Source organism: Tamandua tetradactyla, chromosome 16 (assembly GCF_023851605.1).
Source record: "Tamandua tetradactyla isolate mTamTet1 chromosome 16, mTamTet1.pri, whole genome shotgun sequence".
Classification (NCBI taxonomy): domain Eukaryota; kingdom Metazoa; phylum Chordata; class Mammalia; order Pilosa; family Myrmecophagidae; genus Tamandua; species Tamandua tetradactyla.
Window position 1 is genome coordinate 10,756,372 of NC_135342.1, and position 23,727 is coordinate 10,780,098.

Below are 23,727 nucleotides of genomic sequence, written 5' to 3' on the forward strand. Positions count from 1 at the left end.
GGCCTGTTGCGTTCTGACTGCCACCCCACCCCGCCGCCTTCCCCACCCCAGCCTGCCCCCCCCACGCACGTAGGCGGAACGCCACATTCAAGAAGGACAGACACGAGAGAGTCGAGAGAGTCGGGGACAAGGCCCTCATGTTCTCAGCGATAGCTCCAGGGAATGAGGCAATGTCCAGTTGGTCAGGCCCTGGGGAGAGGACGCAGCGGCCATCGTCGCAGCACTGGGAGTTCTACTATGGCACTGCGGGGAGCACGGGACATCCTCCTCGATTCTGCGTCCTCCCCACGCCCTCTGCCACCCTGCTCCCCATCCCTGCCCGCCACAGGGCCACCACCCCAACTTCCGGGTGTCTGAGAGGACTGACTTTGAACCCTAAACTGGAACGTTCTGATCAGGGATTTCAGAGTCGTCCCTGGGACACTGAAACCTTGATATTTCTGACCCAATTCTATCACTGATCAGGGGCAGGAGCATATTAAGATTAGGTCTGCCTGGGAGGTCAGTGACCCAGAATGGTGGCGCTAAGGCTGGAGAGTGGTCTCTTTTAGCCTTTGCTAAGGGCCCACTTGTGTCCCTGGGTTGTTGGGAGTGACCGGGTAGGCTCAGTGGGTCAGAAGCCACCATTGAGGAGGGGTTCTGTAAGTCCACTTTCACGTCACCTTCCTCAGAGGACTTTGCTTAGTGGCCTCCTGGCTGAGCCTCAACAGGTTGACATAAGCTGGACAGAAGCCGAGGCAGAGGAGGGGAGGGGAGGGCTCCGGGAGAAGGAGGTGCACTGTCCTGGGGACAGAAGACAGCCTGGCAGGTCTGCCCACCTGCCACCAGCTCAGTGGGGCTAGAGTGGAAAGTGCAGGACGGTGGGGGGGGGGGGGGGGCGTAAGAGGAAGGTCCAGCCTTTGCTCTAGAGGGGCTGGGGAGCCCTGGAAGGGCTGGGAGCAGCAGAAGAGGAGGTCAACTCGAGGTGTACAAAGACCCCTCCAGGACCATGACAAGGTGGCCTCGAGGCCCGGGAAGAGGCAGAGAGGGCAGGCCAGGGAGAGGCAGGGGCAGGAGGCACAGGGCTCGGGGACTGGTAGCCTGCGGAGTGGTGAGAGGCTTGTCGTCTGGGCTCCTACCATCCCTCCATCCACACTTGTGTTAATCCTGAGCCCACACCCTGCCCCTCACGTGTCCACTCAGGACATCTGCCCCTCTTTCACCTCCCCCTTTCTGTCCTTGGGCTCCTTTGGGAATCCTTGTCTGCCATCTCTGGCCCGCGCCCCAACTCACATGGTGACTGTGCCCCCTCATTTGAGTTCCGTCTTCCCACAGTGGCCCCATCTGCCTGCGCCCGGCTCTGCCATGCCCTCCTGGAGGGCCGGGGCATCTGCACGGCTTGGCCCAGGGCACGTGCGCGGGACAGCAGGCAGTGAGGTGACGCACCCTCACCTCGGACATCCAGCCGGCACTCGGCGAGCGCCTCCCCCAGCTCGTTGACCGCCCGGCATGAGTACGTCCCGGCGTCGAAGGGCGAGGGGCGGCGGATGTTCAGCGTCAAGACCCCCTGGTGGTTGGTTATCAGGAACCTGGGATCTTCGCGGATTTCCACCTGGTTCTTCATCCAGCACACCTTGGGCTGTTGAGGGGAGCAGACAAGGAGGTCACCTCAGCAAAATGAGGCACCAGGGGCAGATTTGGATTCTAGTCTTGGCTATATACCTCCTTGCTCCACAACTTCTCTCTGACCCTCAGTCTCCTCTTCTGTAAAAGCAGGTTGATAATCCCTAGTACAAGTGGAGTGGGAAGGGCTCCCACTGTGCCCTGCTCCAACCACACTGGCCTCCCTGATCCTCCAACAGACCCGACAGGCTCCTGCCTCAGGACCTCTGCACTGGCTGTTCCTACTTGTTCCACTACTCTTCCCTCCTTTTCCCCAATTAGCATTGCCTCTCCCTCATGTCTCAGCCCACACGTCACTCCCTGACCCCTCAGCTGGGTCAGGAGCATGTGTGTGAGCACCTCATCACTGGACTCTCAAGCACACTCACCCTTTTTTTTTGTATGCTGTATGGTGGGGCCACATTTCATTAATTTTCTATGTGAGTATCCCATTATTGCAGCACCATTTTGTGGATATTTTTGTTTTTGTTTGTCGGTTTTGGTTACTTGTTTGTTTTTTGGGAAGTACATGGACTGGGAATCGAACCCAGGTCTCCCTCATGGCAGGCGAGAATTCTACCACTGAACTACCCTTGCACCCCTCTCACCACCACTTCTAAGTCTATATTATCTGCGTGGCTTTTGCTGTCAGTCTCCCAAAACAGAGACTCCTTCCCAATTCATCTAGTGCTTGGAAAGCCTCTGAAAATGCTTGCAGAATAAACTGAGTAGATGAATGAAAGCTGGAAATAAGTAAATAGAGTGAATGAATGAATTGAGAAAATGAATGGATTGGCAAGTGAGCAAATGAGTGGAAGGAAGGAATGAGTGGAGTTAGCACATAAAGTGACTAGTGGGGGAATGGAGTGGATGAAACTAATGAATCCACAGTGAACCTAAGGGGGCTGAAGTTCAAAACCCTGTCTCGAGATCGGAGCAGGGCAAACTTGTTTTTGCAGCGGGCCAGACGGTAAATATTTTTAATTTTGTAGCCCATTTGGTTTCCATCACAATCACTCAGCTCTGTCCCCTGTAGCACAGAAGCTACCATGGACAAGAAGTTAATGAAAGGGCGTGGCTGAAGGTCCAATAAAACTTTATGGAGAACAGGTGGTGGGCTGGATTTGTCCCATGGACCGGGCTTTGCCAAGTCCTGACCTGAGTCACTGGAGCTTCAGGAGTAAATATCCATGTCCCCAAATATCAGTCTAGAAATAGACGGGGCAAGTAGAGCACATGGCCACCACCACCACTGAGGGTGTCCAAGGGACTGACATTAGATAAAATAAGGGACACTGAAAATCCTACTGAAGCTGAAAAATCATTCTCTTTATTTATTTACCTCATTTGTTCATCCACTTAATTTATTCTTTCCACAAACATTTTCAGAGCTGACACCTGGCAATCACCAGAGCAAAAGGCAGAAAGCAAACAGCAATTATCTGAGGCCTAAGCTCTGGCCAGAGAAGGAGAAAAATGGAAGGCAGAAAGGCAGGTTCCAGCCAGAGAAGGAAAGAGAGCAGCCTGCTTTGGGTGGTAGAAATGGGTGGGAAGAGCTGGGACGGCGGGAAGTTACCCTATCTTGGAGGTTTCCCTCCCTGCCTCCCCATGTGTGTGCACGTGCGGATCTCAAGCTCCCCACCCCCTGGCACCTTTGGGTGGCCTCTGACAGCACAGTTGAGGGCAGCAGAGTATCCGGCGACGACCACCCGGTCTATAAGAGGTGTCAGGAACTTGGGAGGTGTCCGGAAGTCATGCTCCTTATAGTCAGGCTGTTTGAAGGTGATTCCTGGGTAAAAGGAGATACACCTGGAGGGCATGGCACCACCTGCCCCCGCAAGCCCCACCCCTGAACAAGGACTGCCTCCTCTCCGCCGATACCGGGTGCCTCTGACTTTGAGTAGAGGGTACGTGGCAGAGGGTCGGGGACGGTGCTGGCCATGAGGTGGGACTGGCCTCACCTGTCTTGAGGATCTGGGCAGTGTTCTTAGAGACGCCAGGCAAGTCACTGAGCCCACAGATGTTCTCGCTGAAGATGCGGAAATAGTACTCATTGCCCATGATGAGGTCAGGCACAGTGCAGCGCGTGTGGCGGTTGTGTTCGAAGACGTTGAACCACTCCTAGGAGGGACCCGGTGTTGGCACGAGAGGCAGGCAGACCCTGGGGGTCTGGGCGCGAGAGAAGCATGCACAGGTGCACCCATCATGCTCAGCAGCACTATTCTCAGTCGCCAAAAGGAGAAACCACAAGCCCACCGCAGGACAGACACACTGTGGAGTATTATACAGCAGTAAAAAAGGAATGGCACTCAACATGTGCTACAATGCGGAGGAAGCCTGAAGACATTGCATGAGTGAAAGAAGCCAGACAGAAAAGACCACATGGTGCACGAGTCCACTTCTATGAAGTGTCCAGAACAGGTCAATTCAAGAAGGCAGAAGGCAGATGAGGGGTTGCCGTGGACTGGGCAGAGCAAGGAGGAGAAATAGCTGCTAGTGGGTACTGCTTCGTTTTGGAGTGGTGAAAATGTTTTGAAATTCAATGGAGATGGTGGTGGCAGATCTTCGTGAATGCACTAAATGTCAGTCAGTTGTACACTTTGGCTAATTGTTAATTTTACGTAATATGAATTTGACATCAATTAATAAAAGAGGAGAAGGTCAGATAAATCCTGAAACTCAAGGGACCAGCCTCTCCAGGATTATCACTTAATTACATCCCCCTCTCTATTAGTGTGGACACCCTCCTCAGCATAAAAAGATCAGGATGGGCATTCCCCGGAGATCTCTACAGACTGGAGAAAAGGATCAAAGGAGAAGGAGGAAGTAAAACACAGAAACTGCTATTTAACAAACGAGTGTGGCTGCTGAATCACTGTATGAATATTCCTTCTAGCTTCCAGTGTTTTGGAGCACCTAGAAGGAAAAATCTGAGATGGCAGTGTGGTAGCCCAAGACAAACTCTGGGATCTGTTCTGTAACTACTTTTTGAAGTGCGATTTGAAAATTGCTTTTTTCTTTCGTTGCTTTGTATATATATTTTACTATATATTTTTAAAAAAGAAAATTTTAAAAATACTTTGAAAAGAAAAAAGAGAAAAGAAAACCCACCATGCTCCAAATCTCAGCTAAAAGGCCTCCCACTCTCCCAGACTCTCAGGGCCTCGGTTTCCCCAGCCGTGGGCAGGGAGCTGCATGCGCCCACTCCTTCCATCTCACCACCTCTCCACTCCTCCACCCACCCCCCTGCCTGGGCCCCTCGGATGTCTCACCATGGTTTTCTTATCAGCCTTCTGGACTAAATACCCCGTGACCTCGCAGTTCCCATCATCTCTGGGGGGCTGCCACTCCACTAGGGCATTGGTGCCCCACACCTCCTTCACCATCACGTTCTCCGGGGGCCCTGCCTTTTCTGGGAAGGGGCACGAGCCAGTGCAAGGGTCCCTCAGTGTCCAGCTTCTGCCCTGCCCACCTCCTCTCCCCTCCCCTGCCCCGCCCACCTCCCCCCCCCCCGCCCCAGCCTCCGCGCACCCACGACCCGGATGCGGATGGTGGCCCTGTCCTCGATGCTCTCCACGCGCACGGTCAGCTCGTACTCCCCGGAGTCGGCGCGCGCCGCCTGGCGCACGAACAGCACCGTGTCGAAGTCGCTGTTGCGCACGTGCACGCGGGAGGCGTCCAGCGGAGCCCCGGCCTTGGTCCACGTCACCTGCGGCCGCGGCTTCCCCTGCGGGTCGCGCGGGGTGGGCCAGCGTCAGGCGCGAGCCGCCCTCCCCTCGCCCCGGCCGGCCCCCTAGCCCCATACCTGGAAGGGGATGGCGAGGTTGAGCTGCTCGCCCACCCGGCGGATGTAGGTCTGGCGCAGGTGGCGGGGCAGGCGGATCTTGGGTTGCTCTGAGGGTCGGGGGTGCGGACGTCGCCGGGATGGAGAGACCAGGTCAGGGCACAGCCCCTGGGTCCTCGGGACAGCAGGGCCGGGGGCCCCGGATGAGGGGTCACTCACCCACAATCTCCCGGACGGTGACCGGGTGTGCCAGGGTGGCTGGCTCGCTGCGGCCCGCGATGTTGACCGCAACCACCCGGAAGAGGACCTTCGCTCCCGTCGGCAGGTCCTTGACGGTGAAGCCGCAGCGCTCCACGGGCTGGGTGTTGGCGGGGACCCACTCCTCGGCTGGGGGAGAGAGGCCTGGCTGGCGGCTGCAGGACCTTCATCCCGGCGCCTGGGCCCACCCTCCACTCGTCACCCTTTGGTGGCTAGGGCCTGGCGGCCTTGGCACAGTAGCAGCAGCAGCTACCATTTACTAAGCCCTTACAACCACCGCTTTCTAAGGGTGCCACCAGTATTGGCTGAATTCACGCCTCCACCCCAAGTTAACCCCATTTCTGGAGCCAGGAAATTGAGGCCGAGGGAGATTAAGGAACTTGGCCAAGGTCACAAAGCTAGGAGGCCATGGAGTAGGTGGGTAATTCAGGCCTGTCCCACTCCAGAGAGTTCTGAAGCTCTGTTCTTCTGCTGAAGCTGGGACAGAGTAATGGGGAATGTGGCTCTTGGGAGAAGGGGCAAGCGTCCAGTGTGTCTGAGAGGGGCAACTGGGGTGGCGGTCAGAGACAGCTCATTGGATTTCCTGCTTCTTTGTCACAGCTTTTCTGCCTTGGCTTTATCTCCATGGGCTGGTGAAAAACCAACAAGCAATGGTGTAAACTCTAACAAGCCTGGCTCTGAAACAGGGGAAGCCCTGGCACCCAGCCTCCCCAGGGAGCACTGGGAAGAAGCCGAGGAGAGCTCAACCATCCACTCATTTACATGCGTTACTGAGACAGTAATCGACACCCTGTCGAGATGGGAACTGTCTTCGCCATTTTTAGATGAAGAAACTGAGGCTCAAAAACTTGCCCTGGGTCACACAGTTTAGAAGGTGTCGGGGCGGGACTGGAGCCCACATCTGCCTGACTGTAAAGCCTGGGATAAGTTGTGGAGATGATCTGTGCTCAGGTTTGTCTTGCTAGTGAGATGACGACATTGACATGTCTCAGCCTGGTACAGAGTTCCTTCAGTAGAAGATGGAGAGCTCGATGGATGGAAGGATGGAAAGATGGACGGATGAGTGGGTGGATGAACAGAGATTGTCAGATGGTTGGATGGTCAGCTGGATGGATGGACAGACTGTTTGATAGAAAGATGGCTGGATGGTGGTATAGATGGATGGATGAAGGAAAAGAAAGGTGGGAGGAAGGAAGAATAGTGGTGAAGAGAGAGATATAAGCCAGACACAAAGGGACAAATATTTTATGATCTCAATATAATAAAGAAACTCATGGAGTTAATAGCCAGAATATAGGTTACCAGAAGATAGAATGAGGGTAGAGACTGGAGAACTGATGCTTAATTTGAGCAGAATTTTTAATCAGGTTGATTGTAAATGTTTGGGAATGGATAGAGGCGATGGTAGCACATTGTTGTGAGTGCAATTAATAGTGCTGAATTGTGCGTGTGATTGTGGTTGAAAGGGGAAATTTAGGGTTGCATATTTCACCAGAAGAACAGCTAGAGGATGAAACCTGGGTTATATAATATAGTGAAGTATAAGAATGTTCTTCCCTGAACCAGTACAAATGTATGTCATCATTTCAAGGTGTTAATAAGGGTGATATATGTATTGCACCTAATACAAACTATGGACTATAACTAACAGTAATAAAATTATAATACTCTTCCATCAATTGTAACAAAGGACTACACCAATGCTTAGTGTCAGTAATAGGGAGGTATAAGGCATATGGTTTTTTTTCTTTTTGGAGCAATCAAAATCTTCTAAAATTGATTATGATGATGAAAGCACAACTCTGTGATTATACTGAGAGCCACTGATTTGTGCACTTTGGATGGTGTGCTGGTTTGAAATCATGTACGTACCCTAGAAAAGCCATGTTTTAATCCTAATCCCATTTTGTAAAGGCAGCTGTTTCTTTTAATCCCTATTCAGTATTGTATGTTTGGAACTGTAATCAGATCATTTCCCTGGAGATGTGATTTGATCAAGAGTGGTTGTTAAGCTGGATTAGATGGAGGCGTGTCTCCACCCATTTGGGTGGGTCTTGATTTACTTTACTGGAATCCTATAAAAGAGGAAATATTTTGGAGAAAGAGAGATTCAGAGAGAGCAGAGCAGAACGACATAGCCACAAGAAGCAGAGTCCACCAGCCAGCGACCTTTGGAGATAAAGAAGGAAAATGCCTCCCAGGGAGCTTCATGAAACAGGAAGCCAGGAGAGAAAGCTAGCAGATGACGCCGTGTTTGCCATGTGCCCTTCCAGATGAGAGAGGAACCCTGACCGTGTTCACCATGTGCCTTCTCACTTGAGAGAGAAACCCTAAACTTCATTGGCCTTCTTGAACCAAGATATCTTTCCCTGGATGCCTCTGATTGGACATTTCTATAGACTTGTTTTAACTGGGACATTTTCTTGCCCTTACAACTGTAAACTTGCAGCTTATTAAACTCTCCTTTTTAAAAGCCATTCTGTTTCTGGTATATTGCATTCCGGCAGCTAGCAAACTAGAACAGATGGATTGTATGGTGTGTCAATAAAACCGCTTTTAAAAAGACAGGATAGATAATCTGAATGAAAAAATAGTTCTCGATGGATGATCTAAAAGATTTTAAGATGGACAGAAGCATGCGTGGATGGATGGATGACTGGTAGGAAAGTGTGAGTAAAGGAAAGGAAAGATGGGAGGAAAAGATGAAAAAGGAAGGAAGGATAGATGGATGATGGATGGATGGAAGGAAGGAAGATGGGAAGTAGATAAATAGTTGGATAGATAAAAAGGCATTGCTTTTGGAGAATGGGGATGGGCGAGAAAGAAGGGAGAGAGGGAGGAAGGGAAAGAAGGAAAGAGGTAAACCAGTTGGCACTGGGGGCCTGGCCTGACCCAGCCTGTCTTGGGGCTCCATGCATGTACAACACAGAATGAGGGCAGCCCACTGCACCACTAAGTCTGCCCGCCCTGGGCCACATTCAGTTCCCTGGGTCAGGTGTGATGGGGTCACTCACAGCCCTCCAGGCAGTACTCCACCAGGTACCCATCGATGCCACCTGCCCCAATCCTGTCCGGAGCCCTCCACTTGAGCGTGGTGGTGGTGTCTGTCACATCTTCAACTGTCAGGTGCAGGGGTTCACTCGTGGGTGCTGTAAGGGAAAGGGATGTTGGGGTAAAGGAGGGGTCTGGAGTCATCAGGGTGGGGCAGGGGTCAGAGTTGGAGTCATTGGTCAAAAAAGGGAACAACATGGTGGGCCAGGCGCCAGCGAGTGATGGAGCATCATCAAGGGTCATCAGAACAAAAGAATGTCAGGGGACGGCAGGGTCTCCACGGTGGGGACAGGTGTCAGTGTGGCAGTCAGAGGTCAAGGAGGGAGTCAGGTGTCAGCAAGGGGTCTGGGATGAGAGAAATCAGAGATCAGTGGTTAATGTGTTGGGTTGGGAAGAGATCAAGACAATGGGTGGGGTTGGGAGTCCATGTTTTAGGTCATTGGATGAGAAGGCGAGGCAGTCTGTGGGGTCAGAAGTGACAGTGTAGGGTCAGAGTCTGCCAGGGGCCCGGGGGGCATCACCAATAGGCATGAAGGGCTTGGTGTTGACGCTGGGCTGGGAGACGCCGATGGCATTGACGGCAAAGACCCGCATCTCATAGAGAACGCCTTCAATCATCTTGGTGGACTCGTAGGTCGTCTCCGTGAAGACCTCAAAGTTCAGCTTCATCCAGCGCTGAGAGCCCTTCTTCTTCCGCTCCAAGAGGTATCCTGGAGGCTCCCCAGGCAGAGAGGAGCAGGTGACCCGGGAGAAGCCCTGGGGCCGCAGGTCAGCTGGGCCATGAGGGGCACTTCAAAGGGGTGCCATGACCCAGAGGGGACTGAGGCCATGAGTCTGGGGTTGGTCTTACAGGTCACAGAGCAGCCAGGGGTCACCAATCACAGGGTCAGGAATCAAGAGGGGTCACAGGTCATGAATCAGGCCATTGGCCAAAGTGAGAATTTCCAGGTCATTGGGGAGTAAAGAATTACGGGGAACATGGAAGAGCTTGTGAGACATCCAATATGGAAAACCAAGACCCAGAGAAAGGTCACTGGGGGTCCTGAGGATTCTAGGAAGTCAAGATTTCAGAGGCCAGAGATCCCGGGGACAGTGGCTCATGGCACTCACCAGTGACCGGCTGACCCCCATCGTACTTGGGTGGCTCCCAGACAAGGATGGCCCAATCCTCTCCAACCGAGGTGACCCGCACAGCTTCTGGGGGGTCTGGGACATCTGGGGAGGGGCAGGGGAGTTAGGGAGTCCCTCGTGGCCTCAGGAAACCACACCCCACTCAGGACCCCACCCACCCACCCAGGCACTCTCCACTCACCCACAACCCGCAGGAAGATGGAGACCACGTCCTCGCCAACAGGGTTGGTGACCTTGATGGTGTAGCGACCTTCGTCCACTCGCTCGGCACTCTCGATCACAAAGCTGCTGCACTCCGCCCGCTGCTCGATGCGCGTCCTGCCGTCCGTGGTCGTGAACGCCTGGGTCCATCAAGCAATGGCCTCACTCGGCGTCTTCTCCCCAAACCCTCCCCCGTTCACAGTTCACTGGCTCCCCAGCACCACTCAACCTTCAAGGCCTGTGGGCGGTCCTCGAGGCCCTTGGGTCTAGCCTCAGCCTCATCGTTGCTTCCTACTGCCCTCCTCACCCTCCAGGCGCCATCCTTAATGAAAAGCACCGCACTGTCTTGCTCCCAAGCCTTTGTAAGCTTTTTCCCTGCACATACAACAACCTGACCCACTTTTCTTGCTATATTCTTATTCATCCTTCTTGGACCCACCCAGACGTGACCTCTTCCAGGAAGCATTCTTGGATGCCCCCAGCTGAAAGTGATGGATGGCTCCAGATGGCTGGATTCTCATAGCTTTTTGGAACTCACTTATCTCAGCCCTGATCACCCTGGACTGTGATTGTTTGGGTACATGTCTGTCTGTCTGTCGCCGAGGCTGAAGGCTCCTGGAGGGCAAGGGCTGGGCCTGATTCATGTATGTATCGCGAAGCTCAGCACAGGGCCTGACATGGAGGAGACCGTATGGGGTATTTGCTGAGAGAATGAATGACCATTGAGTCAAGTCCATCCATTTTATGGAAGGAGAAACTGAAGCCAGAGAAGAGAATAATGTTCCTCAGGGTCTGCAGCATTCAAGATTAAAATATATGTTGGATAGATAGATGGGTGGATGGGTGGATGGCTGGCTGGCTGGCTGGATAGATGGATGGATGAATGGACAGATGAACAGGGGGACAGACGAATGAATTATTGAGTGGGAAGACAGCTGGACTGATTAATGAATGGATGGATGAATGGATGAAGAACCCCCATGTGCTAGGCCCCGTCCGAGATATTGGAAAAATATAATCTCTATTTTTGAAACAACCCTCTGAAGAAGGAATCATCATCCTTATTTAACTGAGGATGAAGCTGAGGCCTAAAGAGGGACAGCAATTTGCCTAAAGTCACCCAGCAGAGCTGAGAAGGAGAACTCAGGGCCCAGGGGTAGCCCCACCTATACCTCATCTTCCTTCAACCAGGTGACAGTGGGAGGGGGCTCCCCTGTGATGGACACGTCCAGTCTCAGCTTGTTTCCAGCCACAACCACAACCGAATTCTCTGAGGTCTTCCCTGAGCAGTCCAGGTGGATCTTTGGTGGTTCTGGTGGCAAAGAAGAGACACTGGGGGGCTTAGGGGTGGGCACCTGGGGCCTCCATCCACCATCAGAGGTGGCTTCCAACCACCAGCGCCCTCCTCCCTCAGACCCGGGAGTTCTGGCCCCCGCTTGCCAGGGCAGGCCTTGCTCCTTACCTTGCTTGGGTACATACTCCACTTTAATTTCTAGAGGACAAAGAAGACTGGGTGGTTAGTTAAATCCAGGAGGCCCCTCATCCCCCTTCCACAGCCCAGAGGCAGGGCCCTGGCCTGGCAGTCAGCCTGGGAACTGGGGTCCTCGGGTGAGGTTCAGGGCTGTGCACCACCCCTTCTCCCATGGGGACGCCCTTCAGTGTGTACGACGTCTTCCCTCGGACTGCAGCATCCCTGAATAGGTAGAGAAGCAACCCTAAAGGAGCAGCCAGGGGCCTGGGCTCAGGGGAGGGGAACCCTAAGCCTTCCAGGGGGAAGAGAAGGGCGTCTTCACCCAGGAAGTTGAGCTTGGCTGAGAGAGACAGGGCGTAACCATCCGGCACGAACGTGTAGTCTCCCTCATCCTCGGGGCGGACATCGTCAATCACCAGCTTGTGGAATCTGAAGGGTTGGGGGAGCAGGGGAGGGGTCAGCACAGAGCCGGACTAGCCCCCTCACCTGCCCCCAATGCCAGGAGAAAACACTCTCCCCAATCCAATCTCCATACCCACCATTTTTTTCTCTGGGCTTTGAGACGCTATCACTCTGCTTGGCTACTTATAAGCTGTGTGATCTCAGGCAGGTTACTTAACCTCTCTGGGCCTCAAGTTTCCTCATCTGTAAGATGGGAATGCTAGAAGCTATTCAGAGTTTCATGAGGAATAAATAGATGCAAAGCATTTGGACCAATGCCTAGCAAATAGTAAGTGTCAATGGCTGTTAGCTTCTTTCCTTCTACTTTTCCACCTCCTCCATCTTCTGCTATTATCATTGTCTGTTGTTATCATCACCCCCACATTCAGGGTTGCAGTAAAAGCATGGAATCTGGACCTAGATTGTTTAGGTTCAAATCTTGGCTTGATCACTTACTAGCTGTGTGACCTTGGGCAAATGACTTAATCTCTCTTGGCCACAATGTCTTTCATATAGAAAACAGGAATAATGATAACAACCTACAGCACAGTGGTTGTAAAGTACATAGAAAAACACCTGGCAGATAGTAAGCACTCCATAGGTGTCAGGATTCATTATTGGCATTACCAAATCCACCGGCAGGCATGCTTCCTTGCACAGAGCGCTATTCTACCAAGCGCTATTGTGAAACATGCTGGAGTCACGTAGGCCCTATGTGCATTCTGCAGATAACCTGGTGCGTGACTCAGGTTTGTGCTTGCTATCTATTGAATCTGGCCTCCTGTACCCCATTCTAGACTTCCTGTAGGAGACCTCAAATATGGCCCACAGGTCTCCCTCTCTCTGCATACATGTCCCTTGCATTGAGACCTTGCAGTCTATTTCCCCGCCCCCTGAAGCTGGGCTGGCATTCTGATTTTCTTTTCCCAGTCAAATGTGGAGAAAATGACATTAGGACAGTCCCCAGCCTCGGCCTCGAGAGGCCTTGTGCACTTCCCCTCGCTCATGAGATCCCATGTGAACAGGCCAAGGCTAGCCTGGAAGGATGAGAAGCCACATGGACCAGAGAAGAGGCAGCCCAGATGTCCCAGCCAAGATCCCGAGAGAACCCAGGCAGGAGCAGCAAGGCCTCCATTCAGCCGGCCACCGTGCCATAAGCAAGACCATCCTGGATCACCAGCTCCCCACCAACCCACAGATTCATGATCAAACACACGCTAGTTCGTCTAAGTCACTAAATTTGGGGTTGTTTTGTTAGGCAGCTATCGCTAACCGATACACGTGTCCTGCCTCACCTCCCCTTGTGGGAGATGGTGATTCTCTTGCTTGGCCGCACCTCGACCCCATTCTTGTACCACTTGCCCGTCACCTTCTCATCAGACACCTCGCACTTGAACACGGCCTGGTCTGAGGCCTTCACCGTCAGATCTGCGATGCCCTGCAGGACCTCCAGCGGCTTCTCTGGAAGGGGAGGGAAGCAGAGGGGGCCATCACCACTCTGTGCGGGTAGCAAGCACCTGGGACCGCCCACTTTGTGGGAAGGGATCACTCTTCCCTGGCCAGTTCACTTATACCTCTTCATCCCTCAAACCTTGGCTTGATTGCCACCTCCTCCAGGAAGTCCTCCCTGATCACCCAAGTCCATTCCTACCCCCCTATTTAAAAGCACCATTCCAAGCACCGGGGATTCAGCTGCCAACAAAACCAAAAGGAATCCCCTTATCCATGTGTTAGTGGGGAAAATCTGTAAATAGATAAACACACGGGAACCAGAGGCGGCACAGGAGTCTTCCAGGAAGAGCGAGTGGCAAATGCAAAGACTTGGAGGAGCAAAACAGACTCGCAAAAAGGTCAGTGAGGAGCAAGGCTGGATGTGGCAGGAGATGAAACAGATGGGGGCAGACAGGAGAAAGAGTGGGGGCTTCAGGGGCTTTAGTTAGGACTTCGTTTGGAGATGGGAGCCATGGAAGGGTGCCAGGCAAACGGATGAGGTCTGATTTCCAATTTTTAAAAAAATTTTACTTATTTTTAAACAAAGCAATGCATTTATCTGGCTTAAAAACAAAATGACGAAAGGATTTAGATTTAAGAGGGGAAATCTCCCACTCATCCAACTGTAGTCCCCTAGAACCCCTCGCCAAAGGCGAACTCTACCCAGACTGTGGCTTTCAAAGCAAACAGGCGTATCCATGTTTCCTCCCTCCTCCCCACCCTCCTTCCTCTCTTTCTGCTTCCCCTATACAAAAATTTGCTTTTCAATGTACTAAGAAATGATGAATATGCAACTATGTGATGATATTAAGAATTACTGATTGTATATGTAGAATGGAATGATATCTAAATGTTTTGTTAATTTTTTTAATTAATAAAAAAAGTTTTAAAAAATTTGCTTTTCTACCTAACGTATCTCAGAAATCTTTTCCTATCAGTAAATAAAAACACTTTCTTTTTTTTTTCATGGCTGCAGGTGTATATTCCATAATGTATTTGGCTATAAATAACTTGGCCTTAAAAAAAAGCTTTTAATTTTGAAATAATGATAGACACACAAGACTTTCAAAAATAGTGCGCGAGTCCCATATACCCTCCACCCAGCCTCCCCGTGGGGGTGACAGCCTATAAACCAGAGTCCAGTATCCAGAGCAGGAAAGTGACATTGGTATAAGGCAGGTAACCAGCTCGCAGACTTTCTTTCATTTCAACGTGTGATTTGCATTTTGCAAGGATCAGGCTGGCGGGTGGAGCGGTCGGGGGGATGGATGTAGACAGAGCGACCCCCAAGGAGGCATCTGCAGTGGTGTGCACAGGGGCCGGGGGCCCCGGGCAGGTGGGGGCGGAGGAGGTGGGGAAGGCGGCCGGTGTGGAATATACTCTGAAGGTGGAGCCAGCGGGACTCGCTGGTGGGCCGAATGGGGGGTGCAAGGGACAGCGGGGACGTAGGGGCACTCCAAGGTCGGGGGGCTGGGCAACTCTGAGTCGCAAGGAGAAGCGTGTGCGGTTCCCGGCCCCCCCATCCCCACCCCCGGAGACCCCTCACCTTCCACAATGAGCTCGGCCTCACACTGGCCGCCGTTGGTCATGACCTGATAGCGACCCCCGTCCTCCTGGGTCACTTCGGGGTAGGTGAGAATATGACGCTTCCCGTCCTTCTTGAGGCTGTAGGAAGCCTTGTAGGACTTCTCCCGGCTCAGCTCCACACCGTCCTTCATCCTGGGCAGAGGGGACAGAAAGGCGGGAGTGAGAGGCCTGCACAGCCCTGGGCCTGGATATCAGAGGGGAGGGGAGGGGCCAGAGAGTCCCGAGTGGAGGTCAGAGGTCAGAGGGTAGGTCACAGGAGGGAGACGAGAGAAAGGGTAACAGAGGTATTCTGAATAGCAGGAGGATCACGGGGTGGGGGTGAGGGAAGGTCAGGGATGGAGAAAGGGGAGGAGAAGGGGCTAACAGTGGTGGTCCCAGGCCATAGGGAGAAGCCTCAGGGTTGGAGGTCAAGGGGAGAAGTCGGAGCTTTGAGAGAGTCTAGGGTCTCAGAGACACGTCCTCTGTAAATATTGTAGCCCCCGCCTGGAACGCCATTCCCTTTCAGTTCACTTATACCTCTTCCTCATTCAAGTCTCAGCTCAACTGTCACCACCTCCAGGAAGTCTCCCCAGACCTCCTGGGTCCATTCCCCAGTTCAAAGCTGTTACAGCATCAGTTACTGCACCTCTGAAATGCCTGTCAAAATTGAACTTTCATATTCATTTGTGTGACTCCTTAACTAATGCCTGTGTCCATCTCCTACAAATACACACCCCCCACACACCCCAACCAATCTATCAGAGAGATAGTTCCACGAGGACAGGTACCATGTTGATATTTTTTCTCCCCATTATATTGCCAATAAATAGGAGAGTAGGGCCACAAAGCAGATGTTGACTAAGTATTTGCTGGATGGGTGAATAGATGCATGAGTGGGTGGATGGATGGGGGCGGGGTGGGTGGAACAAGGTCATGAGTGGATATATGGTTGTCTATGTAGAGTTGGGCCAAAGGACGGGTTGGTAGGACAGAGGGATAAATAGATGAATGGATGGGTGAGCCGATGAATGAACGAATCAGTGAAACAGCAGGCATCAGGAAAACGAGCCTGAAGAAGTGTCACAGGTTCAGAGAAGTGGGTAGAGGTCAGATATTCTAGAAGGAGTTCACGGGTGAAAGTCACGATTTACAACGAAAGACTGAGGTCTCCTGGGGACTCCTGCGTGAAGGTCAGAAATCTCCAGAGAGGTCACAGACTGTCCTGTAAAGATCAGGACAGAGGCAAAGAAACGGGGGGTGCCTGTCTGGAGGTGAGAGCTAAGGAGTGTGGACTCACCACATGACCTGAGCACCCTCCTCGGACACCTCCACCACCATTTCCACCCGGTCACCCACGTACACCTGCTGGTCCTCCAGGGGTTTGATGATCAGAATTGGAGGTTCTGTGAGATCGGGAATAAGAGGTCAGTCGTTTCAGGACCCCCTCCAGAGGCCCGCGGCCCCGAGCCCAGGCCCAAACCCTGGCCTCACCTTTGACAAATAACTCGGTGAAACACTTCTCATCTTTAACAGCCACCTCGTAAGCAGCATCATCCGCCAACGTGCACTTGTTGATGGTGAGAATTCGCTTCTTACCCACATTCTCAAACACATACCTGTGCAAAAGTCTCACCTCAACCCAGGGCGGGAAGCACCAGCCTCTTCCCCTGGGGTAGATCCACCCATCAGTTCTCAGGGATGGACCACCCACCCACTCCCTCTCAAGACAAAAGTATAATGGAGGAGAGAGATGGTCCACCCAGAGTGGAGAGGCTAAATGTCCAGAAGTTTCCATTCTCTCCTTCTCACTGGCAGTGGCCGCAGCCTCTCCACGAGACAACTACATTTCCCAGCAGCCCTTGCTACTGGCATGACCACAGAACTAAGTTTGGGCCGGTGGTGAGTAAGTGGAAGTGATGGGTATAGCTTCTAGCAATCTCCAACTTTGAGACAAGTCGTTTGCTGGGGACTTCTCTCCTTTTCTCTTCCCACGATCCAGCTTCAACCATGCAGTTGAGGACAATGCCACAGAAGATGAGGGAGCAAAACCATGGGCAAGACCTGGATCCCTGAGTGATTTGTTAGCAGAGAGTTGGCCCACCAGCCTGGGTCTGCTGGAAACAAACTTCTCTCTAACTTAATACATTTGGAGGGCTCTTTGTTATAGCAACCTAACCTGTACCTTAACTAATCTAACACTTTATTTTTATCAAAATACACTCATTATGGAAAATTTAGGAAACACAGCCAAAGAAAAATAAAACCCATCCATAATTGTCCTGCAAACACTTTGGTCTTTGTATTTACAAGCTTGTGCATATTTACTTTTTTTTTTTTTAATTTAAAAATGAACAATTTTGAGGAAAAAATGGGAAATACGCTTCTGTCACAAAATAATCTTGAACAGTTTCTCACGTTGGTATAGATTTTAGAATATCTTTACCGTTATTTTTATTATTATTATTATTATTATTACTAAAAGTCTTTTTATATGACTGCACATTTATATTCCATATAATATGGAATTGTACTTTTTTTATTGATTTCCTTTTTTTGTTTTTTTGCTGTGATATCAAACGCTTCAAGAAACACCCTTGCAGCTAAATATGTCCACTCAAATGAATTCCCTTAAGCTAAATACCTGGAATTGCACAAATCTAAGAACGTTTTGGAGATTTACCAATGTACGCTTCCACCAGCATCTGGGCACCCACATTCCTATCTTCTCCAGTGCTGGGTTTGATAAGTTCGTAAAGTCTTTGCTCATTTGGAAGGCAGAAAAGCTGTTGTTCTGTTGTTTTAATTTGCTTTTTGCTGTTGCTGTTTCTTAGGGTTTGCAAAGTTGAGCATGAACTCCATGGCTGACTGGCCAACTGGGTTTCTTCTCAGCTGAATTCCTGTTCTCCGCTGTCCTGATCTTGTTTCCTAGCGAGCGCCTGCACGTCGCATGGAGGTGTGGGAGTGCTTTCTCTGGGGTACGAGTGGCCTTAGTTCTGGGCACTCTCTCTGGGACCCCGGATCCCTGCCCCCACCCCCCAGGGACAACCCCCCACCACCACCACTTACTTGCTACTTGGTTTGATCTCCTGGCCGTTCTTGAACCACTTGAGGGGAAGGTCTGGGTCACTGATCTCCACCACCAGCTTGATTTTGTTGCCCTTGTCCACCTGGTAGGCTGGATCCAGCTTCTTTGTGAAGGCTGGAGGTCGGGGACGTGCGGGGGATGGCGATGAGACATGGCCGCCATCCTGGTCATCCTCGGAGCCGTCAGGCCTCCCTCCCCAGACCCTGGGCTCCCCAAGTTCAGCTCTCCTGAAGGAAGAGCTGTTACTCCCCCAGACTGGGGCTCCCCCCTCAAGATGGGTGCACGATGAGAACATCCAGCACCCACAGTGCCCCCCCCACCCCCACCATCCCCCGTGCTGACCTGCACTCTTCTTAACCTCCACCTTGACCTTCTTGAGCCGCTTCAGCATGCCCCGGAGGTCGGTGATGCCGTACTGGAAGGCAATCCTCTCGTACTCGCTCTTCTTGGCCCCTTTCAGGAGCTCCCAAATCTCAGGAGGAATGCCCAGGTCGTCCTCGTCTTTCTTTTTCTTCTTCTCCTCCTCGACCACCTCCCTGGGGGTAGGGGGCAGGGGTCCACGCTGCCTCTTCGCCCCTTCACTGAGGGTCCCAGGTTGCCCCCGCCAGACCCTCGCCCTGCCTCCTCCCTGGTGTCCTGGTCCCCCGTCTCTTCCCCTCCGGCCCCCTCGGGGCCTCTCGGGAGATTCCTGACCTCCACGTCAGATCCATCCCTTCCCGGTTCTAAACGTCCTCCACAGCTTGCCTCTGCTCTCGGGAGGCAATCGCAGCCCCACCAACCTGCCCCTTACCCTTCCACAACCATCCAAACCCCGCTACTTGCTTTTTCCTGAATATTCTGGCCTCTTTGCTGCCTCTCAGCTCTTTTTTGCACACAAAAGTTTTCCTGCCTGCATGGTCTCTCTCCACCTTCTCTTCCTGACAAGTTCCTCTTCATTCTACAGGACCCAGTGCCAAAATCCCCTTCTCCGTGAGGCATGCCCTGTCCACTCGGGCTATTGCTGTTGCTCTGGGCTCTCTCAGGCCCCCGTGGGCCCCTCTCTGTTGATCACTCGGTGTGTCTCTGTCTGTGCCATGTCTGCTGGACCAGACCCATCTACCCAAAGCAGTGAGTGACTCACCATTAGGGACCCAGTGAAACTTTACTCTCTCCCCTAATTTCAGGCCAAAGCCTGGTAAGGCAGGGGGCCTCAGAAGATGTCTGATAAGTGAAATAGTAATGAACAAATGGAAGGAAGAAAGGGAGGGGAGCAAAGGCAGGGTAGATGAGTGGGTGAATTTGGGGACTGATGGACAGAGCAGCGGATGAGTGGACTGATAAATAGATGGAAGGGGGAAAGTGGGTAGAGCAGGGGTCTTTGGGTGGTGGGTCAATGGGCTAAAGGATCAACAGATGGGTGGGAAGCTGGGTAGATGGTTTGGCTGGGAATGGGTTGGTGAGTAATGGCTGAGTGGGTGACTCACTGGGTTGACATGTTGGCTGGAGGTGGTTGGGTAGGATTGGCTGGGTGGAGACAAAGAGACGAATCTATTAGTGAATGGGGTTGTTGGAGATTAATCCACGGGGATAGAAATATGGGTGAAAGGATGGATAAGGAGACCAGTAGATAATGAGTATATTAGTGAATGGAAACAGAGGTTGAACCATATGAAATTGCCAACATTGAGCCATTCTGACCTACAGAACAGCAATTTCATAGAGTTCAGTCTAACAGCTCTCTGGGTGGATGCGTGTCAATGGAGAAGTGGAGCTGATAGAGGCATGCATGGCTACGTGGGTGGTGGCGGATGGGTGGATAGGATGTTGGGCTCAGCTGGGAAAGCAGAATGCAGACGGGTACCCAAGAGAGAGGGTGATGTAAGGTAGACAGATGGATGGCGGCAAAGTGGGTAGATGGTTGCCTAGTTAATTGGGAAAGTGAATGGGCAAATGAGTGAACAGAGAAGGAGGATGAAGATGAGCGGATGGCTTAACAAATGGGTGACTAGATGTCTGGACAGATGGGTGGATGGACAGGCGGGAAGAAGGTGAGCAGGTGAATGGATATGTTTGTAAATGGGTGAGCAAATAGGCAAAAAGACGTATGGATGGACAAGTAGGTGGATGGATGGAGTAGACAGATTTGTGGGCAGGTGGATGGACAAGTGGATGGATGGATGGGTGGGTGGGTGAAGAGGCGGATGAGTAAGTGTAAATTAGTTAAGCACCATTTCTCAGTGGATAGGACAGTGAATGAGAGAAGGATGGGTTAGAGTGTGAGCAGGTAGGGGAATTGGTGGGCAAATGGTTAATTGGGCGGGAGTCTGAGTAGGAGGGTGGGCGGATGGGTAGAGGGGTGGAGCGGACAGGTGACCGAGTAGGTTGGTGTGTTGAATACCAGGTGGGCCTGGGGAGGATGGATGGAGGCGGAAGTGGAGGTGTGAGCACGGAGTCCAGGGACGGCAGTGAGGAAGCAATGGGGGCGATGGGGAACCCTAACTTGACCTTACCCACCAACCTCCTCCTCCTTGAGCACCCATGCCCCCTCCCTTTGTCAGTGGGGTGAGCTCACCTCTTCTTCAACAGGCCGCTGAAATCCAGCTCACCTGTGTTGTCTGACTTCGCTTCACCCCTGCAGCCATGGAGAAAGGTGTGCACCCCGCTGAGGTCCCCCCAGAGCCAGCCTAGGGTCCCCACTTTGCCTTCTCCAACCTCCCTTCTCCCACATCTCCTCCTCCGAAGGGAACCCCTCTCAAGGGATTGGCGTAAGGAGCTCCCCTCTCCCCAGGACCCATGGTCACGTACGCACGCTTGAAGCTTTCCAGACTCTGCCCAGAGGAGTCCTGCCGAGGTGCTGGGGAGAGAAGAGCGGGGACAGGGTGTGAGCTGGAGGCAAGGATGCCCCTCAGGCCTGCTCCTCCTCTCCCAGGCCCCCTCACTCCCTCAAGCTGGGCACCCCACTGCCCAGGCCAGTACTGCATGACCCTGGAATCTAATAAGTCACCTCCTCACACTGTGCGTGTACACCCCCAAATCCTGAGCCCTCTCACCCCACCGCTCACTCCTTACACATCCACCCTAAGCCGGGATGCTGTCTCCCCCAAATCTGAATACCTTAGATCTGAACCTGAGTACCCTTCTCCATTGACTGGCACCCTTCATCCCAATCTGTGGAGCCTGCCCCCACGCCCCCAGACCCGAACCCTTTCTCCCACCCTGCCCTCGCACCCTCCACGTCGATGCTGAAGCCACAGCTGTCGCAGGCATTCTTGGCTTTGACCTCGAGGCGGTAATCCCCACGGTCGCCCAGAACCACCTTCCCAATGCGCAGCTCCACGGTGAACACCTGGGGCAAGGCCAGGGGTGCAGGTGCAGCCGGCCGCACCCAGTCCTGCTCTCTGGGGCTCTGCCTGCATCCTGCACCCCCTCCCACGGGAGGGCCAGGGAGCGTGGGGAGACCTCGGTGCCAGCGGCCAGCTCAGTCTCCTGCCCAGGCCTGGGAAGCCCTGCACTCCCCAGCCCGGCCGGCCCCCAGAGCCTCTGTGGGAACGTGCACCGCCGCATCCGCCCTGCCCATTCAACCCCCAGCCCCGCACAACCCTCCCCGCTTCCTGGGGTTCCCACTCTCTGTCCACGGGGCTCGGGGCGGCCACGATTATGCCTCAGGCCACAGGCCTGCTGCCCACGGGGGCGCAGCCCGCGTCCCTCCGGGCCTCACATTGCTGGCAGCGTCGTGAGACTCCTTCAAGGAGAAGCGGGCCCCGATCTTGCTGCTCAGCTCCAGCCACTTCCCCTTGAACCACCTGATGGTCGGCTTGCTGGGGAACTCCTTCCCGTTCACCTTGGCCACGATCACCACGTCCGACCCTGGGGGGAGTTGGGAGTCAGCGGCCAGGGGACCCTCCAGAGGACTGAGGATTCCAGGCCCCCAGCCCCTCCCCCCTCAGACCTGGGGGTCCAGGCCTCCCTCTCAGGCTCAGGGGTCCTGACACCCAGCCCCTCTCCCCCAATCCTCTTGCAGACTCCCCTCTCACCGGTCTGCACCGAGACAGAATCCGGCTTCTTCAGGAACACTCCGGTGGGCTCCTCCATGGCGGGGATCTGGCCCTCGGGTGGGGCTTCTGCTCAGGAGATAGGATTAGAGTCTGAGGCAGGATGGGAGGGAGCCTCAGCCCGCTTTGGAGGAAGGGCTTAGAGCCAGCAAGGGACCCTTTGCCCAGAAGCTGGGGGGAGAAATGGCTTCTCCCAACCTGGGAAAGATCAGGTGTCAGCCAGGTACAGAGGGCACAAGGCAGGGGCAGCTCAACTAGGAGCCGTGTCGTGTCCGGCGGAGGAGAGGGGACGACGGGGAAGGGGCCAGGAGGACGCGAAGGGCAGGTCTGGCAGCAGCCTCACCCGCAGGGGCTTCCTTAGGGGGCGCCTCCTTGGGAGTTTCTTTGGGGACATCTTTGCCTTTGGGGGCCGTTTTGGCCGCTGTGAGGTGGAAGAGATGTTCACAGTTACACAGGTCCCCCGTGCCTCCTCTTCCAGGACCCGGGAGTGCCCCCCCTCCTCCCTCAACCCAGGGCCCTAGCCCCTCCTCAGACCCGGGGGTCCCAGCTCCCAGCCCCTCCTCAGACCCCGGGGTCCCGGCCCTCAGCCCCTCCCCCCTCAGACCCAGGGCCCCTGCCCCCACCCTAGGTGTAATTTCATCTCTAAACTGAGAGTCAGGATCAGGTTCCCCTGACCCCAGGCAAGCATGCCCCGTCCACCCAGCCATCAGACTTGACCTTTTGGGGCCTGGGGTATAATTAGCTCTTCCCTTGGGCTGGAAACTGGATATCCTATGCTGACCACAGCACCCAGGACCGGCCCTGCCCCCCAAAACCTAGCTGACCTGGTGCCAGGAGACTGGGTACCCAGGGGGCCTCCTGGAGGGTTCCCCTCCTCCAGAGAAAGACCCCCATCTCTATATAAAGAACTGCCCCCCCCTAGGTCCCATTCAAAGAAAGGTCCCCAAACTCCACATAAAGGGCCCCTGGCTCCTCTACAAAGAAGGCCCCCTAATTCTGCATGGGGCAGCCCCAGTGCCCACAAGCAGGAGGCCCCGCATCCTTACTCAGAGAAGAGCACGCCTCACCATGCACATGGGAACCCCTCTCTCTATATTCACGTGGGCTCCAGTCCTTCCCAAACATCAGGGAATGATCCCCATCTCTACCCAGGGGACCCCAGCCCTAATATAGAAAGACCCCAATCACTATACAAAGGCAGACTCCCCCATCTATGCACACAACCCTATCCCCATGGAGATAAAGAGGCCCCAAATTCCCAGAGAATCCTCATCTGCACCAACACGTGGCGCCCCAATCCTCTGCAGAGAAGGGACTCCCCTTCCCACACAGGAAGGGGGTCCTAGCGGCCACCTGGTTTTGCTTCCGGCATGTCGGTGGAAGGCCTCCGCTCCTCTGCCCGCAGCTGAGTCCCGCTGGGCCCTGGGGAGGATGGGCTGGTCCCCAGGGGAAGCCCTTTAAGGAGGCCAGAGGCTCCCAGGAGGCCCCGGGAGGCACTGCACTGCCCTCGCACCCCACATTCCACCTGCATGTTCTAAAGGGCGAGAAATAACAGCAGGACAGAGAGATGGCTGAA

At 53.5% G+C, this 23,727-nt stretch overlaps 1 protein-coding gene across 2 annotated transcripts; it reads right to left on the reverse strand.

Annotated features, from left to right (window-relative positions):
- Positions 1–120: 120 nt before the first annotated feature.
- On the reverse strand, positions 121–23,631 carry MYBPC2 (myosin binding protein C2). Of its 2 annotated transcripts, none has more exons than XM_077130917.1 (28): positions 23,505–23,631; positions 22,495–22,572; positions 22,134–22,220; positions 21,818–21,966; positions 21,328–21,445; positions 20,905–20,953; positions 20,672–20,731; positions 18,463–18,656; positions 18,102–18,234; positions 16,527–16,651; positions 16,333–16,438; positions 15,016–15,188; positions 13,274–13,439; positions 11,860–11,966; positions 11,529–11,558; positions 11,239–11,378; positions 10,047–10,206; positions 9,845–9,949; positions 9,256–9,444; positions 8,698–8,832; positions 5,645–5,812; positions 5,447–5,535; positions 5,173–5,368; positions 4,914–5,053; positions 3,603–3,762; positions 3,294–3,430; positions 1,432–1,618; positions 121–243 (listed from the first exon to the last, which is right to left on the reverse strand). In XM_077130917.1, the coding sequence occupies exons 1-28, from the start codon at positions 23,521–23,523 to the stop codon at positions 236–238; spliced, it is 3,408 nt and encodes a 1,135-aa protein (XP_076987032.1). In that variant the 5' UTR covers positions 23,524–23,631; the 3' UTR covers positions 121–235. The 2 variants fall into 2 exon arrangements, with proteins under 2 accessions (XP_076987032.1, XP_076987031.1); XM_077130916.1 differs by lacking the exon at positions 121–243 and adding an exon at positions 266–783.
- Between the last annotated feature and the right edge of the window lie 96 nt (positions 23,632–23,727).

Coding starts and splice junctions, on each gene's coding strand:
- MYBPC2 (XM_077130916.1), bottom strand. Junction 8,833..9,255: donor CAAGCCCTTCATGCCTATTG/GTGATGCCCCCC, acceptor TTTCCCTTACAG/CACCCACGAGTGAACCCCTG. Junction 1,619..3,293: donor CTGTCAGAGGCCACCCAAAG/GTGCCAGGGGGT, acceptor TCCCCTCAACAG/CCCAAGGTGTGCTGGATGAA.